Source organism: Anastrepha obliqua, chromosome 5, assembly GCF_027943255.1.
Source record: "Anastrepha obliqua isolate idAnaObli1 chromosome 5, idAnaObli1_1.0, whole genome shotgun sequence".
Lineage (NCBI taxonomy): Eukaryota > Metazoa > Arthropoda > Insecta > Diptera > Tephritidae > Anastrepha > Anastrepha obliqua.
Window position 1 is genome coordinate 74369186 of NC_072896.1, and position 15977 is coordinate 74385162.

At 34.9% G+C, this 15977-nt stretch overlaps 1 protein-coding gene across 2 annotated transcripts in view; it reads right to left on the reverse strand.

Annotated features, from left to right (window-relative positions):
- Nucleotides 1-15977, reverse strand: part of LOC129246990 (abhydrolase domain-containing protein 2) — a 36795-nt gene that overhangs the window by 6008 nt on the left and 14810 nt on the right. For both annotated transcript variants that reach the window (XM_054885803.1, XM_054885804.1), the window contains exons 3-6: nt 4103-4272; nt 3846-4013; nt 2992-3178; nt 2518-2867 (exon numbers count right to left, since the gene is read on the reverse strand). In XM_054885803.1, coding sequence (XP_054741778.1) covers nt 2518-2867; nt 2992-3178; nt 3846-4013; nt 4103-4272 — 875 coding nt within the window. The remainder of the gene's footprint in view (nt 1-2517; nt 2868-2991; nt 3179-3845; nt 4014-4102; nt 4273-15977) is intronic.

Consider the following 15977-nt stretch of genomic DNA (forward strand, 5'->3'; position numbering starts at 1 on the left):
ATCCCTTAACCCTTTCGACCCGACTTTCGCACAGCAATCCTGGTATAAAATCGTTTATCGAAATTGATTAATTAGGTGATGTATAATTTAAAAATTATTAAAAATCTGAGATGCAACAACAGGGTGGCGCGGTGGGTGATGGTAAATCGTTGTACCACTTGGGATATTATGTGGTACAAATAAGTACCAGCCATCCTGTAAAACACACTTTAGAAATAAGAAATAAATTTATATTTTATTTATTTTTTTTTTTTTATTTATATTTTAATTGTTATATTATTCATGAAAATTTTAGTGAAAAATATCTTTATGCATACATCATGTATAGTAAGGTGCGAAGTACGTTTTGCAAACCGGTACTTGGCACTCTTTATATCGTCTTAGTGCGAGTCTGAATTTTTTGAGAACTGCAATTGGTACGTCGTGTAGTACCTTCAGCAGAAGGGTCTATTGCCTTGCGTTTAGCAATTTGTGGTGTTCGTCCAGGTTTTTACCAACGAACGGCTGTAGTTTAAAAGCCGTCCTAGATCAATGCCTCAGCTAAAATAACTAAAAACAATTCGACTGGTATCTTTTTCTGGTTGAGGTCGTTATAAATAACAGAAGCGTTCACTGCTGTCCTCATTATCAGACGGTAAAATAATTTATTCCACCACTTATCCGATTTCCTATCGTATTTATAAAGCCCAGACATCTGATCAGCCAAGTCGACTCCACTAGAATTGTTTCTCCTGTTTTCAACGTTTTACATTAGTGACATAAGGTTCGTGACAATTACTGAATACCAATACTTCTTTCGTGTTGTGTCCATAAACAGTTTTTTTTTTGGTGCAAAATTTTCATCAGGAGTATTCCAAATAATATTTGTTTTCGATGCGCCGGGGTTCGAAGCGACGTCATCAATGTCGCTTTCAGTATGTTGTTGTTGTTTTAACAGCATAGGTAGCCCTGTCTGTGTAGGCATATCATCGGTCGTCTTCGTCTAGCTCATCTAGGGGTAGGCCCAGGAAACATGCTGTTTCGACAGGTTGGGTCCAGAGGGAGAGGGGGGTTTAAGGGAGCATGTGAAGAGGTGGTTAGTGTCGTGCGAGGTACCTTCACATGCCGGACGCTTTCAGTATCATCGGTACCGCTGTTAGAGCTCAAGACGTCACTAGTTAAGAGTCTCTCGTCAGCATCCTCATTCTCCCCGTCTACTGAATCATCGCTATCACTGGAAGTAGTGCAATCCCTTGGAAGAAAATTGTCGGAACTTCCCTTAGAGAAGCCTTCTGAGTCGCTGGTAGTATCAGTACCATCAGTACGTCTTCCAGGATTATTCGGATATCTCCAGGGTCCATTTTCTAACGATAATATAAATTTTGATCAAAACGAAGATTCACATTATGTAGTATTTATAAGACTAGTGGTACACATATGGACCACTATACCAGACGAATGGTACACATAAGTATCATGTGCTACAATAAGTGGAAAACTATGTTTTTTTTTATAAATACTTACATGCACAAATTGTAAACACTTTTGAAAACCTTTATTTTATTGTAATTTCTATATTTTTGGCACCTTAGCACTGAATATCTTAGAAAAACTCCGCGAAAACCAACCGCTTTTTTAATTTTCACTGCTTGACAATGCAAAAAAACAGACTCCGTTAGTACAGACCACAAAAATTGTAACGGAACTTATCAGTATGTATTTAGAAAAGAGTAGAGATGATCAGGTGAATAGGATAAACCAGCAGAAATTCACTGAGACATTATTGTGACATTTAATCTTTAAGTGGTACACATGTGTACCATTCGGGTCGAAATGGTTAAAAGCACAAAAGTTTAAAATGAAATTACTCGTCCCTGTGAACAAAAATTAGGCGACGAGTTAACGATATGTTCGGTTTTGCTGAACAAGGAATTGAACTAACTGCAAAATACACTGAGCTAATGCTGAATGTTACAACGTTTGTTACCAGGATCTTTGAATTATTGATGTTATTATTTCAAAGGAACACATCGAATGTTAGACGATCATAAAATGGTGATTGACGGCCGCCAAAGCTTTAATCCGCATGCGAGAATGGGTATGCATGTGAATAATATATGAGCGAGTAATCCTAAGGATGACTCATATATGAAACATGGAAATGATATAAATATTTAAACCGGTCGCATCTCGCATATTCTAATGTATTTCTACATAGAAAAGTTTGTCATAGAAACGTAGTACCCTTCGTACGCGGTATAAAACTTGCGGTGTCTCCGTGTTTTAGAATAAAACAACAACAAAGGCAAGCAGTATGCGGGGGTTGTTATTTATTATTATTAATATTTATAGGGGAAATACTCTTCACGAGGATCAATGCACTTTGCATTCCGTTGAACTAATTTTCGAAGCACTTTGTTCAGCCGCACTTCCAAGGCGTTTTTAAAATTGTGTGGGATCAGACGCAATGGTGAGCAGCGCAACGTGAGCTAGTCATATGTTCTATACTATTATTATTATTACTAATGACAAACTTACATGCAAATTCTTTAATGGGTGGCAACAAATCCACCGGCACCAATGGATCATCTTTAGCATTAATGAAAATCATTGGCTTCTCGATGTTGTCCAAGAAGTGTAGTGATGAGCTCCACTTATATAATTCTTGTGTTGTTGAGAAATTGTGCACACGACGCGTGTACGCCTCATCCAATTCGGGTAGTGTGGCGGCAGCAATAATCTCGCGTTCATTTAAATTGTGACGGGCCTTCACCTCGTCGGATAGTAAAACATGACGATGCTTGAGTATGATATTCTTTACATTCTCAGTCATCACATACAAATAGAAGCGGCGGAAATTTTGCCAATTCAAAAGCCATTTGGTGCCTCTGCAAAGGAGAAATATTAAATTAATTTCTATTAATTTTCGAATTCCGTGAAATAATGTTGCACATTGGCATGCTGCAGGCAGACAAATTGTCATACAAATAACAAATTCATTGTTGCACTTACTCCTCTGCGTTGTAGCCCTGGCAAATTGAAATGCCACCGAGTATTGTGTGTGGTTTAGGTTTTGTTGTTTCGCCCATATATTTTGTAATAAGATTGCCGCCTAAACTGAAACCGACCGCTACAATCCGGCTGTGTGGATATTTTTTATGTAAATTGTCGACCATTTCTGAAAAGTCATCGGTGTGACCTGGAAATTTGTTAGAAGAAATATGTAGTAAGTAATGTAACGCGACTTTTGATGCTTGTGATGATGGTTATGAGGGAATTGAATGCCTTCTATTATATTTGTTTTATTTTTATTTTTACAGTTATTTTATCACTTAAATAGTTATTAGTTTGTAATTATAGTAAATAATAACTTAGGTTAGGTTGAAGCGGTTGTCCATGGTCGGACACACTTAGGCTCATAGGCTATTGTGATGCCGCGTGGGAGTTTGTCCTTATCTCTCCCAAAACCAGTATGTACTTATCAAAAACTTTAGAAGATCTTTGATTTCCACAGTACTGAGATCTTCCAATTCATTAAAGGATTATCTGCGTAAAATGGTAAATCTATGTCTGAATAGAGCAGGACAATGGCACAGAAGGTGCAAGATCGTCTCTTCGTCTGCCTCATCTAGACAGCTCCTGCAGAAGTCATGTGTTTGCACACCCATCCTATTAGGCAGTGCAGTTTATAGTAAATAATATAGTCATTATTTAGCTTTAATTGAGAAAAGTTGGAATTTTTGGCATTTTGCACCAGGAAAATTGTGTTAAAATAAAAAAATATTTTAAATGCGAACGATACTAGCAAACTCGATTATTTCAACCTAAGCCAGAGAAAAAAATTCAATTAATTTCAATTGGCTTACCATAGCTGAAGATGCGCGTCGACGTCACCTGGACACTGTTCAATGCACCGATGTGATTAAGTACAGCACATCTGTATCCATGCACTTGTGAATAATGCACAAATGTGCGAATATAAACACTTTCGGAGGTATTGCCAATTCCTGGACAAATCGCAACTGTGACATCATCTGTAATAGCCAGAACAAATTATAATTTTTTTTCACTTTTTATTTGTGTACACATTAAGGGGTGGTGCCTACATGCATAATGTACATACCTTCGGCTTCATTTATCGGCTGATAGAGATCGTAGGTGAGTGTTGAGCCATCCTGCAACAACAAATACACACGTTCACCCAGTGGCCAAGGACATTTCACACGTCCTACTATGCTATGCAGCACCGTTTGTACGTGGCCACTAAAGCCCCAAAGGCGCGTGGGAACATAGCTGAAAGATATTGCAAGGGAAACACATAAGTGAACAGATGTTCTGATGAAGAAATGCAAAGAATCAGGGGAGGAATAAACTTATAGGTAATTAGAATGTTTGTATGTGTATATGTATGTAGAAAAAATTTTGGTTTATTAACCACCTTCATTGCCTGCTGCCTAAATCCCACGTTTTTCATAGCCAGCGTGTCACCCATGAAAAAAAAGTGACACATTAAGTGCCAGAGTACTAATAACACATTCTCTTTTAAATAATAAATTGACCAAGAAAATTAATAGTTAATGGTCAATTAAACAAAAAAATAATCGACTGCAGGCTTTTGTTTAGTTATGTTCCCATACCGGTATATATGAGTTATATACAGGGTGCGTACGGTATTTGAGAACTTGACAGTAAAACCAATTTGCTTTCTTGTTTGAATAAAATTTTATGGAACTTTACGAACTTTTTACACAGCATTAACTTATTATATATCTATAAAATCATTCAATAAAATTTCCATTAGCTACTATATCCTCCTCGATCCGGTTCTGGAAACTATTGCATACCCGAATCCAATGCTCCTTATTCATCTAGACAGAAGAAGAAGAAATGGTGTTATGAGGGTGCTTATTGGATTCACGCACAGCTGCGTCCCATACGTAGTAATACAGGAGATTGGGGTATGAGGTTTTAGGCGGCTAGAAGTTCCGTGTTATGTGGTCAAGGAAATTTTCAGCCATTCTCTCTTTTGTCGCCATCGCTTTGTGTGAAGAAGAGTCTTGCTGAAAGATGTATGGGCTGCCACTGCGTATACTAAAATATAGGGCTTTGATCGAATAAATCGCTATTTTCGTGTTTGCTCCGACATAAATTGTCTTTTGCCCATAACGTAGCATTTATACCGGAGATCTTCAAGGACAACTCGACGGATAAGGTCCTCAGAAACATGAAGCTCCCTCGCGAGGACCTTCTTTGATTTTAAAGAGATCTCGTCAATGATCGCTGGCACTTGTTGAATAAGTTCTGCAGATCGGACAGTATCAGAACATTCCTCGTTTTTTTTTTTTTGCAACAGATTTAGCATCGCCGCTTAATCCTTCCAACCCGATTCAAGATGAATCTTATGAATGAATGGGTGCACTTAGTAAAATTTGAGAATTCGACATAAATCAGATAGATTTGCACATATAGCGCCAAAGTTGTAGGCCTCCATGTCTTATCTGAAAAGGAGCACAACGAAAAATAAAAGTTTCGGTTTCGAGTTGAATGCTGCACATCTCGCTTCTGTGACCCCATCAGCATAGCTCTAGACTTCGCGGGAGTTTAGAAAGGTGGTAAAATAATCCCGATGAATGTGATTCAATACCTGTCTATATATAGTACCGTCTGGTCCAGTAGGTATGTTCAGTCCTGCATTTCGTCAGTGCATTTAAAGATATGCTTTCTGACTCTCCAACAAATGTCTACAACCACATCTATGCTCCTTATTTTGCTCCACGATTTTTGGGTTATTTACAGTCGATAATGGTGTAACGTCGACTTTGACCTTTAGCTGTAGTTTGAGTGTCAGTGATGTCAGCCTTTACTCTCGCGAGGACATCAACCCGCCGGGCAGGGGCACCTTCCCCATTAAGGTCAGAGCTATATTATTATTATTATGCCTAATGCAAGACATTCACAAAGGTTTTCTGAATTTTCAGTGTCCATTTCACAGAAACTGAAGATGGTAGTCTCAGAGAGACCAACTTTGTTTAAGTGACATCTTAGGCCAACAAGTGCTTCTTTGGACTAAGTAGGCAACTGAGTAGTAAAGTCTTCTCTCGACGAACAAAACTAACACTCTGTAAGGCTCTCATCATGCCCGTCCTAACTTATGACGTAGAAGCGTGAACGATGACAATATCCGATGAAGCGTCGCTTGGACTGTTTGAGAGGAAAATATTTGGACCTTTGCACGACGACGAATATCGCAAGCGATGGATCGATGAGTTGTATGAGCTTTACGACGACACAGACATAGAGCAGCGAATAAAGATCCAGCTGGGTCATATCGTCCGAATGGATACAAAGACTCCGGCTCTGAAAGTAGCCATCGCTGTTGTGTTCAATCAATTTCTTCTCCTCTCACTTTCTGAGAAATTCGTTAATGTGGCCTTTTATAAGTCCCCTTTTTTAGCTAGATGATCAGCCATTTCATTTCCCATTTCCCCAACCAATAATACTCTGTTGAAGTCCCCTATAGTATTAACGTGACTGCCTTAGTCATACACCATTTTTGAGGTGATTACAGTTTATGGAAGGGCGCTCAAAGCCGCCTAACTATCTGAAAGTATGTAAATGTGGGTTCCTCTCATTTTCCTATGGAGACATTCCCTTACACATATTTCGATGTTGGTTGGATTTAATTTGGACGTAAATGGGTTAAGCTTTTGTAGCAGTTAGAAAAAGCGATAATAGAGTATTTATCCTAATATCAATAAATGCTCACATTTATATGTTTATAAAACGTAGATTTGTATGCTATTTATATCTGTGGACAGCACGTTTCATTTGAATTTATTTTTCTGCCTTTTCGCCGGCCGGGTCACGTTGGATTTGCTAACTAAACGCATGACCTCCATAAATTGATTCAATTTGCGGTCATTTTTTTTCTTGCCAGAGAGTGGATGAGTGAGTGGCAATTGCTTGTTGTTGTGCATGTGTACTTCCATGGAAAATTGTATCCCGCCCGGTGAACAAAAAACAAAAACGGGAAAAATAAGCGACCGTGCGAAATTCAGACACTCAACATGTGATGGACATTTAGCAAACGTGTGTTTGTCGGTTTATTCATGCAAAGCAGCAACGTTTTAGTGTAAAGGTATTATAGAATAAGGTGCAGTGCAAGCCGCGTACATTTACAAAGTATTGTTGTATTTTACGGATGGTACGCAAGTTTTTGAAGCAAGCGTCCTTTAGTTGTCATTAAGCAAGATTTTCAAGCCACGCAAACTTGTTTTTATAAATGCATACATATGTGGATATATACATATCTACGTTTAAAATCCATTGCCTTTTCGAAGTCTGACATCATCGTTTAAGACATTTTATTACTATTGAAATCTTGCCATTGATGATTTCGCATTTATTTGTTTTTCCTTGACTTTCATTGCATTTTATTATCATAAAATGCAAAACATGTCCACAGCCTTGAACTTGACGCTTGCCAGTAAAGTAATTTGTACGCTTCACAAATCCGTATTACATAATTTTCGTTTGTTTACAAGCTTACGTGTGAAGTTAGTGTCCTCGAAATTTGTTGAACGAAAAACTCATAAAAATGTCGATACTTTGTTGCAATCATTTTGTGTAAGAGAGCAGTCTGTATATTTGCTTACTATTGCATCCCATACTTTTTCGTCCTTCCATTCGAGGTCGTGCTGTCTTAAGCTGAACAGCATAGAGCACAGAGCGCCTTAGAGCGATCAAAGTTTTGCGCGTTATGTATCGATTTGATACAGAAGTTTTGAAATAAAACAAAAATCTATTTTAAGGTATTTTGGGGTAGCTGATTCTGAAAATAACATTAATTTGTTCCGGTCAGGTCTTGTTTTGAAGATATTGCGAAAAAACATTGCAATAATTTAAAAATTATTAAAAAAAAAAAATCGTGGCAATTTCTGATCAAAAAGTCAATAAATCTGTTATAGTTGAATAAAAAAAATGTTTAAGTGATTTCTATAATTCTGTGAAATTAAGACTTTAGAAGCATGAACAATCGAAAATGGATGATAATTGCTGGATCAATAGCTTATTGTGCATTCTTTTTACGTATCAAAATATCAATTTAATCTGATAAGAATTATTAAAGTTATGATTTTTTGCAAATTTTCCGCCCAGATGGCAAAATTAATGTATTTGAATTTGAGGGTATCTGTGGCGACATACCTATTTCTGGAATGATGTGTATGAGCTGTATTTATTTGGGGTGAGATGTGTTTATATATTTTCAGCTGTGCCTAGATGTCCTTATCTGTATCTAGATGTGCTAATCTGTGCACAAATGCGCTGATGTTTTTTGCAGTCCGCTTTAAAAATAGTAATATATCTTAATTTGACTACAGTAAGATTTCACAGAGTAAGATTTCACTCAATATTCAGGAAACTAATTGTTTACTATCATGAGTGGTGAAGATTTCACCTCAAACATTTTAGAAAGTATATTTGTCCATGTTTAATCTATATAACATTTGCATACATTTGTATTGTTTCTTTGTATCGATAAGATGAAAAAAATTATTCAAATATCACGTCGACCACTTCCACACTGAGAGGATACTCCTGTACTAGATCCGCCAAAACAAAAGCTTTGGAATGGAGCTCACACCAATAAATGTAATGTAACCAGCGTTTCCAGCGTTCTCTGAAAAACGAATGAAGATGATACTGATTTTCTTGGAACTACCTCAGGACCTGAACTTTTTGATCAAAGTGACTTAAGAGACCTCGGTATCTCAAAAATTGCATCTAAGTTATTAGCATCATGATTAAATGACGAAACATTTACCTGCTCCGGGTACTAAAATTGCGATATATCGAAACAGAGAAGAAACGGTGCTGTCTTTTTTTACGAAACAAGATAATCTTGTTTATTTCACCGATGTTAAGGGTTTGATATATTAGAAAAAAATGGGTCTGACTGAGCACGTATCACATGAATGGCGCCTATTTATAGTTAGCTCAAAGCGCAGTTTGAAGCTGCTAACTCGGGCAACTTCACTTTCGATCATTCAAAACGATTTTGTGGATTTTTTTTGATGTTTTCTGGTGTTATCACCTTATTTGGACTACGTTGTGCATCATCGGTGTCTCTACAATCAGGTTTGAAGTCAGCAAACTATCGTTTTATTGTTGTTTCTAATGGAACGGAGTCCCCATAACACTTTTCAAGCCATTGCTTCGCAGGAACGGTATTTTCCCCCATCAAGAAGCAGTGTTAAGTTAAAACACGAGATTCTTTTTGATCCACAGTTTTAAAAATAACAAAAGCAACGCCTCTCTTGGCACAATAACTCACGAACTAATGAATAGAATATCATGAAGCTGACAGCTGTCTTTTTAAGGTTAGTACTAACTGAAAAAGAGGTGAATGCAATACAACTAGTAACATCTATGTGTTAGACACGGTACTTTTCAACCCATGTAAATTTACTATGAAATTTTTGCCTATGCGAATTTCATGAACTTCTAAAGTCGAGCAAAAAAACTATGTTTTCGATAATTTTAACATTATTCTTATGGTCTGTTAAATTGAAATACCCTTAAACATTATTTTATTGTGATTATATACCCACCCGATTTGGTGTGTTGTCAATAGCAAAAGCTGAATTTTTGCATAGGTGCAAAAATGATTTTTTCGCAATATCTTGAAAACTTGACCTGATGTGTCAAAATACACATGATTTTCGGATTCAGCACACCCAAATTACTAATGATAACATACCTAGACAGTTGCGCCAAATTGGCTGTTTACCAGTGTTATTATTGCTTATTATAAATTGCTTTTAATTATTTTAAAATAATTGCACACTTTGATTAAAAAAAAAAATTAATATTAGCTAAGTTCACAAAAGTTATTTAATGTCTAAAGGTCTAAAATTTTTCACTTCATTGATGATTTTAATCAAACACTATAATTTATATAAGTATACCCGTATGCACGTATACAATAGAGGCATACATTTTTTTATTTTTACAATTTTTTGTTTTAATTGTGACAGTTAGTAATCTATAATGAAATTCTATTAAAAATAAAATATTTTCTATTTTTATTTAAAACAGATAATGAAGGTTAAATTCCTATCGAACTTTATATACCCATGCACATTTCAGTAAAATTTAATTTCGGAATCAAACAAACTCATAGACAATGAGAGTTATTTCTAGCTTGTAACATTAGAGAGACGGACGGAAATTAACACATAAAAAGGTAGACACGGTTTTATCCGATCTTTATAATAATTTTGTGAGACGTAAACGAAGTGGGGAGCAAAAAACGTACCAAATTTGGACGAATATATTAAATAACTATCGAGATGTCCACTTTTACCCAAAAGTGGGAGAGACACCATCCAGTTTTCTAAATTTTACTTTCGTTGTATTTACTTTATTGGTAACAAATTTCATTTAGTTTTCCTCGTTTTTAAATTATCGTTATCTGGCAGATGGCCGTGGTTATCGACCGATTTCGCCCATTTCGACTAATCGTGCGCACGCATAATGAGGATTTCACTTCGACCTCATGGTATTTTGTGCCCTCTACTCATTACAGTCATCCAGACCGAGTTCCCTTATTAAATTTAAGATAGATCAGGGTTGGGCTGAGCGTAGGTGCCTTTCTTCTTTTCTACGCTAAAGCGCTGCATTCAAGGAAAAGAAGCATGGGAGTCTCCTGGAATTGGTCGCAGAAACCACAAGAATTAGTGGACCACATCCAAATAATTTGTAGATGACTGCGGATTCTGTCCTATTTTTTATTTTTTCCTACTAAATTGCAAAATTATGATATTGGACAATTGACCGACCACTTCTCTCCTTTTTTCCAAATATTTATGCTACTTTCCACAACTGTAAACCATTTTTCAATGCCTTGAACTCGTTAATAAAATATTTTACTAATTCAATAGCCTTCTTACAAAACTTTTTTATAACTTAATCAAATTGCGAAAATTTTTATGTAAAGGGTTTTCCAAACAGAGGTGTTTGTTATTTTGATATTCAAAGAAAAATGCTATTTTTTAATATAAATGATCGGATGTTTATTTCATTATAAAGAGGAAGATATGCCGTTAATAGTGGAAAATAACATCAGGCAAATGACCACCACGACCACGCTTACAGGGCAATATCCTTTTCATGAAATTTTGCATAACCGAATTGCAAAGTAGTTGCCCTATGTCCTCGAGTCTATGTCCTCGAGCCTCACGAATTCCATCTTTGAGGTCTTGAATCGACCCTGGGCTGTTGGCGTAGACCTTCTCTTTCCCGTGGCCCCAAAGAAAAAAGTCACAAGGTGTTAAGTTACATGATCTCGGTGGCCAATTGTGATCACCTCTTCGAGAGATAACACGGTCCGGAAACTTTTCCCGTAAAGGATCAATGGTTTCGTTGCTTGTGTGGCACGTAGCGCCGTCTTGTTGAAAATAAACGGTGTCTAGATCAATACCATCCAATTCCGGCCATAAAAAATCGTTAATCAATCTCGACAGCGCAATCCATTCACCAATAACACCTGTTATTGGAAAACCCTTTGGATTGTAAGAAATATGCAAGTTTTTCAAATTGATATTTGTTGCATTAAAAATAATTTCCAATTCAATGTATTTACATAACCACACCCGATAAAAGAAAAAAATAGTTGACTGCTCTTTTAAGCAAAGTATACCATATCAATTATAGAAATTGATACGAAGTAACTCAGCGATAATACCACATGCCCATAAATTTACTCCGCTTTTTGTTGTATTAATTTATTAAGTAAGTCGAACGTTATCTGAAATATTTCAACCATATTTAAATTACTTTCTTCTAACTTCTTCACATTACTCAACTTAGTATAGTCTCAAGTTTATAAAAAAAAACATACCTACATACCAAACTTGAAATTGACTAACAAGAACAATATTCTAGTAGAAATAAGTGCAGGCGTACTGATTTACGAATAGAAAAGAAAAAATAAAGAAAAATAAAAATAAAAAAATTAAAAAAAAAATGCTATCGTGAAAAAATCGGTACTGTACTGATCAAATCAGTTAATCGCTATATATAACTTATATTTTAGTTAATATATGATTCGTTGAATATACACAAGCGTTTCCAACCATTCAATTTCTAGTGTTGCATTCAAGTGCACAGTGCAATAAAAATAACTGTTTCCGGCATTTGATTTTGGTGAATGGTGCAAAAAAAATATACGTGTACCGGCGATTTGAAAGCTTCCGGATGAACTGCTATTGTTTTAGCATAAACATTCCAAAATGGCAGTTCTTGGCCGCATATAAATCCGGGTCGTTACGGTAACGTAGAACCGATTGTCGTAGGACGAGGACCGCACCTCCTCATACATTTCTTATCTATTTTGCCGAAAGGGCCGAAGATACTCATAACAAAGGGATATAACGGATTAAAATGTACCACAAAAATATTTGTCATAAAATTCTGCTACAAGTCTCTACATACCCCAAAGTCAAAATCCAATTCAAATGTCAGAAAAAGTCAAAAGGAAAAATGTATAGTGAAATTTTACGAAAACAGTTTTTCCAATACACAATAACGAAATTTACCCTTAAAAAGATTTTATGAATTTTATATCGCAGGAAATATTAGTTTGGGGGAAAAGAAATGCATTGTTTTCTAATTCCTTTATTTATCTCGTAAAGTACCGATCAAACAATTTGAAGTTTATGCTCGTTGTCAAGATGACATTTCACACTAAAAAAATAGTTTACTGTTTTCTGTTTATTCCATTCAGTTGTGAGATACAGGAAGTCAACAAAGAGAAAATTCTGTAAATTTTACAGTTTTTCTTTGATAAAGGCGAAAATGCGAAAATACAAACCAGGCTGCTGAAATTGTGAAAGTTTATGTGTTTATGGTGGCGTTACTGTAACAGCTAATTGCCTGTCATTTTGGTTGCGTCGATTCCGTTCAGACATTTTTTATGTTAAAGAAAATATCAATAATGTCGATAAAATCGCAGAAATAATCGAAGTTGATCGGCATGTTCGTAGTCGTAGCATCGCTTAGGAACTAAAAAAATAAAATGTTATTTGCAAGAACTCACAAAAAATTTAACAAATTTCAAGAAGTTAAAACTTCAAAAAGTAAAACTTCAAACTTGCGAACATGTAATGAATGCGATTTTCGAACGGCTTCAAACTAACACTTTGTTATACTAGAATTGAGTGGGCTACAAAACTACATCCGCAGAAGTTGTCAAAATTTGTGATAAAAAAAAAACAATTTCATTTTTTTTTAAATCAACGCGATTTTTAGCAACTTCAAATTAACATTTTCTTGTATTAAAATTAAATGGGATACCAAACTGTATACCCTATACCCTATACCCTATATCCCTTTTTTTAAAAATTCTGATTAAAAAGTTGAACATTTTTGTAACAATTTTTTGAAATTTATTAAATTTTTGTGAATTTTGTACAAAGTTTAAAACTCTAATTTGCAAGGTTTTTGTGATATAATGAACTACATTTTTATATAATAAAAAATTAACGAAAAATATTTGACATGAAAAATATTGGGATTATTGTAAAACGGTAAATTGACTTAATCATGTGAGCACAAGTGTATGTATGTAAATATGTAAATTGACCTGCTTTGCATAAAATTTCAGCTCTCAAAATAACAACAATCAAAGGTAATAGTAATTACTACATCTCAACTTTTATTAAAAATGATTATCATTTGCGTGCGTTAGCATTAGCGGGAATTATTTAATGGCTAGAAAAAAATTTCCTATTATTATATTTAATGTAGATATGCGTGTTTCGCTTTTAAGTACAGCGATTAAGCAATAATATGGTAATTTATGAAGCACTAGAATATTTTTCTATATATATTTTTCGATAATCTTCAAAATGTCTTAAAGTTTAATCTTCGAATTCGCTACACGTATGTATGTATGTGTGGAAAATGATAAGAAATATTCTTGCGCATGCGAGTATAAAATTGAAAAAAGAAAAAAAATATTATTGTACAATAAAATCACAGTAATTACAATATTGTGTAAACCTTACGTTGCTATTTTTGCTGAGTCATATGGAAATGTAATTTTTTTTTCTAATATACATATGTATGTACTAGGCCGGTTCGATTTGTGGGGAGGCAAAAAAAATCGCCCATTGCTCTGTGAAAATCATATTCTAGGGATCAAAATAAGAAACTTTGGCGAAGGAACCATACCTCTAAAACGAATTCTGATGTCCCCCAATTTGGGTCGAACTTTTTGGTTTCTTTTCTATAACTCACTTAAATTAATTCTTTCATTTACATATGTTCTGACTAAATAAATTTCTTAAGAGAAAAAATAGATATTATTATAAATAAATAATAAATATTATTATAAATAAATAAAAATAAAGAAAAAACATAGTCATTTAGCTGATTTTTTCATGTAAAGGCCAAAAATGGTGATATTTTTAAATTGGGGGACATCAGAATTCGTTTTCGAGGTATGGTTCCTTCGGCAAAGTTTCTTATTTTGATCCCTAGAATACAATTTTCACAGAGCAATGAGTGATTTTTAAATCGACCCGCCCTAGTATGTGCATATGTGAATGAGACAACTGTCTCAAGTATTTCAGATTCCCCCTCCGGTCGCAGAATGTGAAAAAAAAATTCAGTTTTATAAAAGCAGAATGAGCTATTTCTTATACGGAAAAACATTCATCTTGCCCAAGATAAAAATAGAAATCTAATGCAGAATAAGACGCTAAAACGAATGGCGTACTCAGTTTTTTTATATCACCAGCCCGAAAGCTACCCACACGGTCTAAATTGACTATTTGGTATATTCTTCATGTTCAATTCATATTCAAATTCATTCGTTAGGATTTTTCAAATAGAAGTAATTTTTTCCAAAATTCTAATGCTCAAAAATATAGATAATTTAATGATTTTTAATGTTAATTTAATGTTTTTTTAATGTTAATTTAAAAACGCAAACAGGTTTTTAAACGAATTGCATTTCAACTAAAAAATTACCAGGTTGTTCAATAAGTTTTGCGGTTCAATAAGAGAGGGCATTGTTACTAGCCTAAATTTTTGTTTGGAATGTTGGTAAACTCTTCATATAAACGTATGTGAAGTTTCATTTCAATCTGTGAATTGATTCTTTGATTACAAGCTAGTAATCGGCCAAGAAGGTGTGAGCATCAGTTTTTTGGGATGTGAAAGGAATTTGGTTTCTGGATTACTTACAAAAACTGGTAAAACAATAACAATAAAACAAACAAATACTATTGTAACCAAGACCAACTGAATACCCAGTTTGCAAAAGAAAAAAGAAAAAAATTATTTTTCATCCGGACAATGCACCATGTCACAAGAGCATTTTGACAATCGCTAAAATCCATGAATTAAAGTTCCAAATTTCTGGGCATCCACCGTATTCAGCAGATTTGGCCCCTAGCTACTTCCACCTATTTCCAGACCTAAAAAAATGCTTGCGCGGAAAGCGTTTTTCGTCAAATGATGAGCTCATAACAAGCATATTTTGCAGACTCTCACTTCAGGGATGGAATTCATAAATTGGAATCTTATTGGAATAAGTGTATTGATGCTCAGGAAGACTATTCTGAATAAGAAAGTGCATTTTAAACCATAAAATTGTGTTTTACTTGTCGAACCGCAAAACTTATTGAACAACCTAGTAGGTTTAAGTAAAGTCATGTTGCGTACAATCAGGTCTGATATACATAAGTCCGTTATAGTTCAAAATTTCCTGAGCATATTCGAAAATTTAGTACAATTTGCTTAAAAATAATTGAACTCGCATCATTCCAGAGCTGACTATGAAGATTTCGCTCATATCGAAATCTTATTTCTTGTGAGGAATTAGTAAGAAAAATTTCCAAAAGTCAATTTGCCAAGAGTATTGTCACGACCAAAATGTATTCGTTTCAAAATTAATTCCATTTAACAGGTACTATATATTCCTGCTTTCA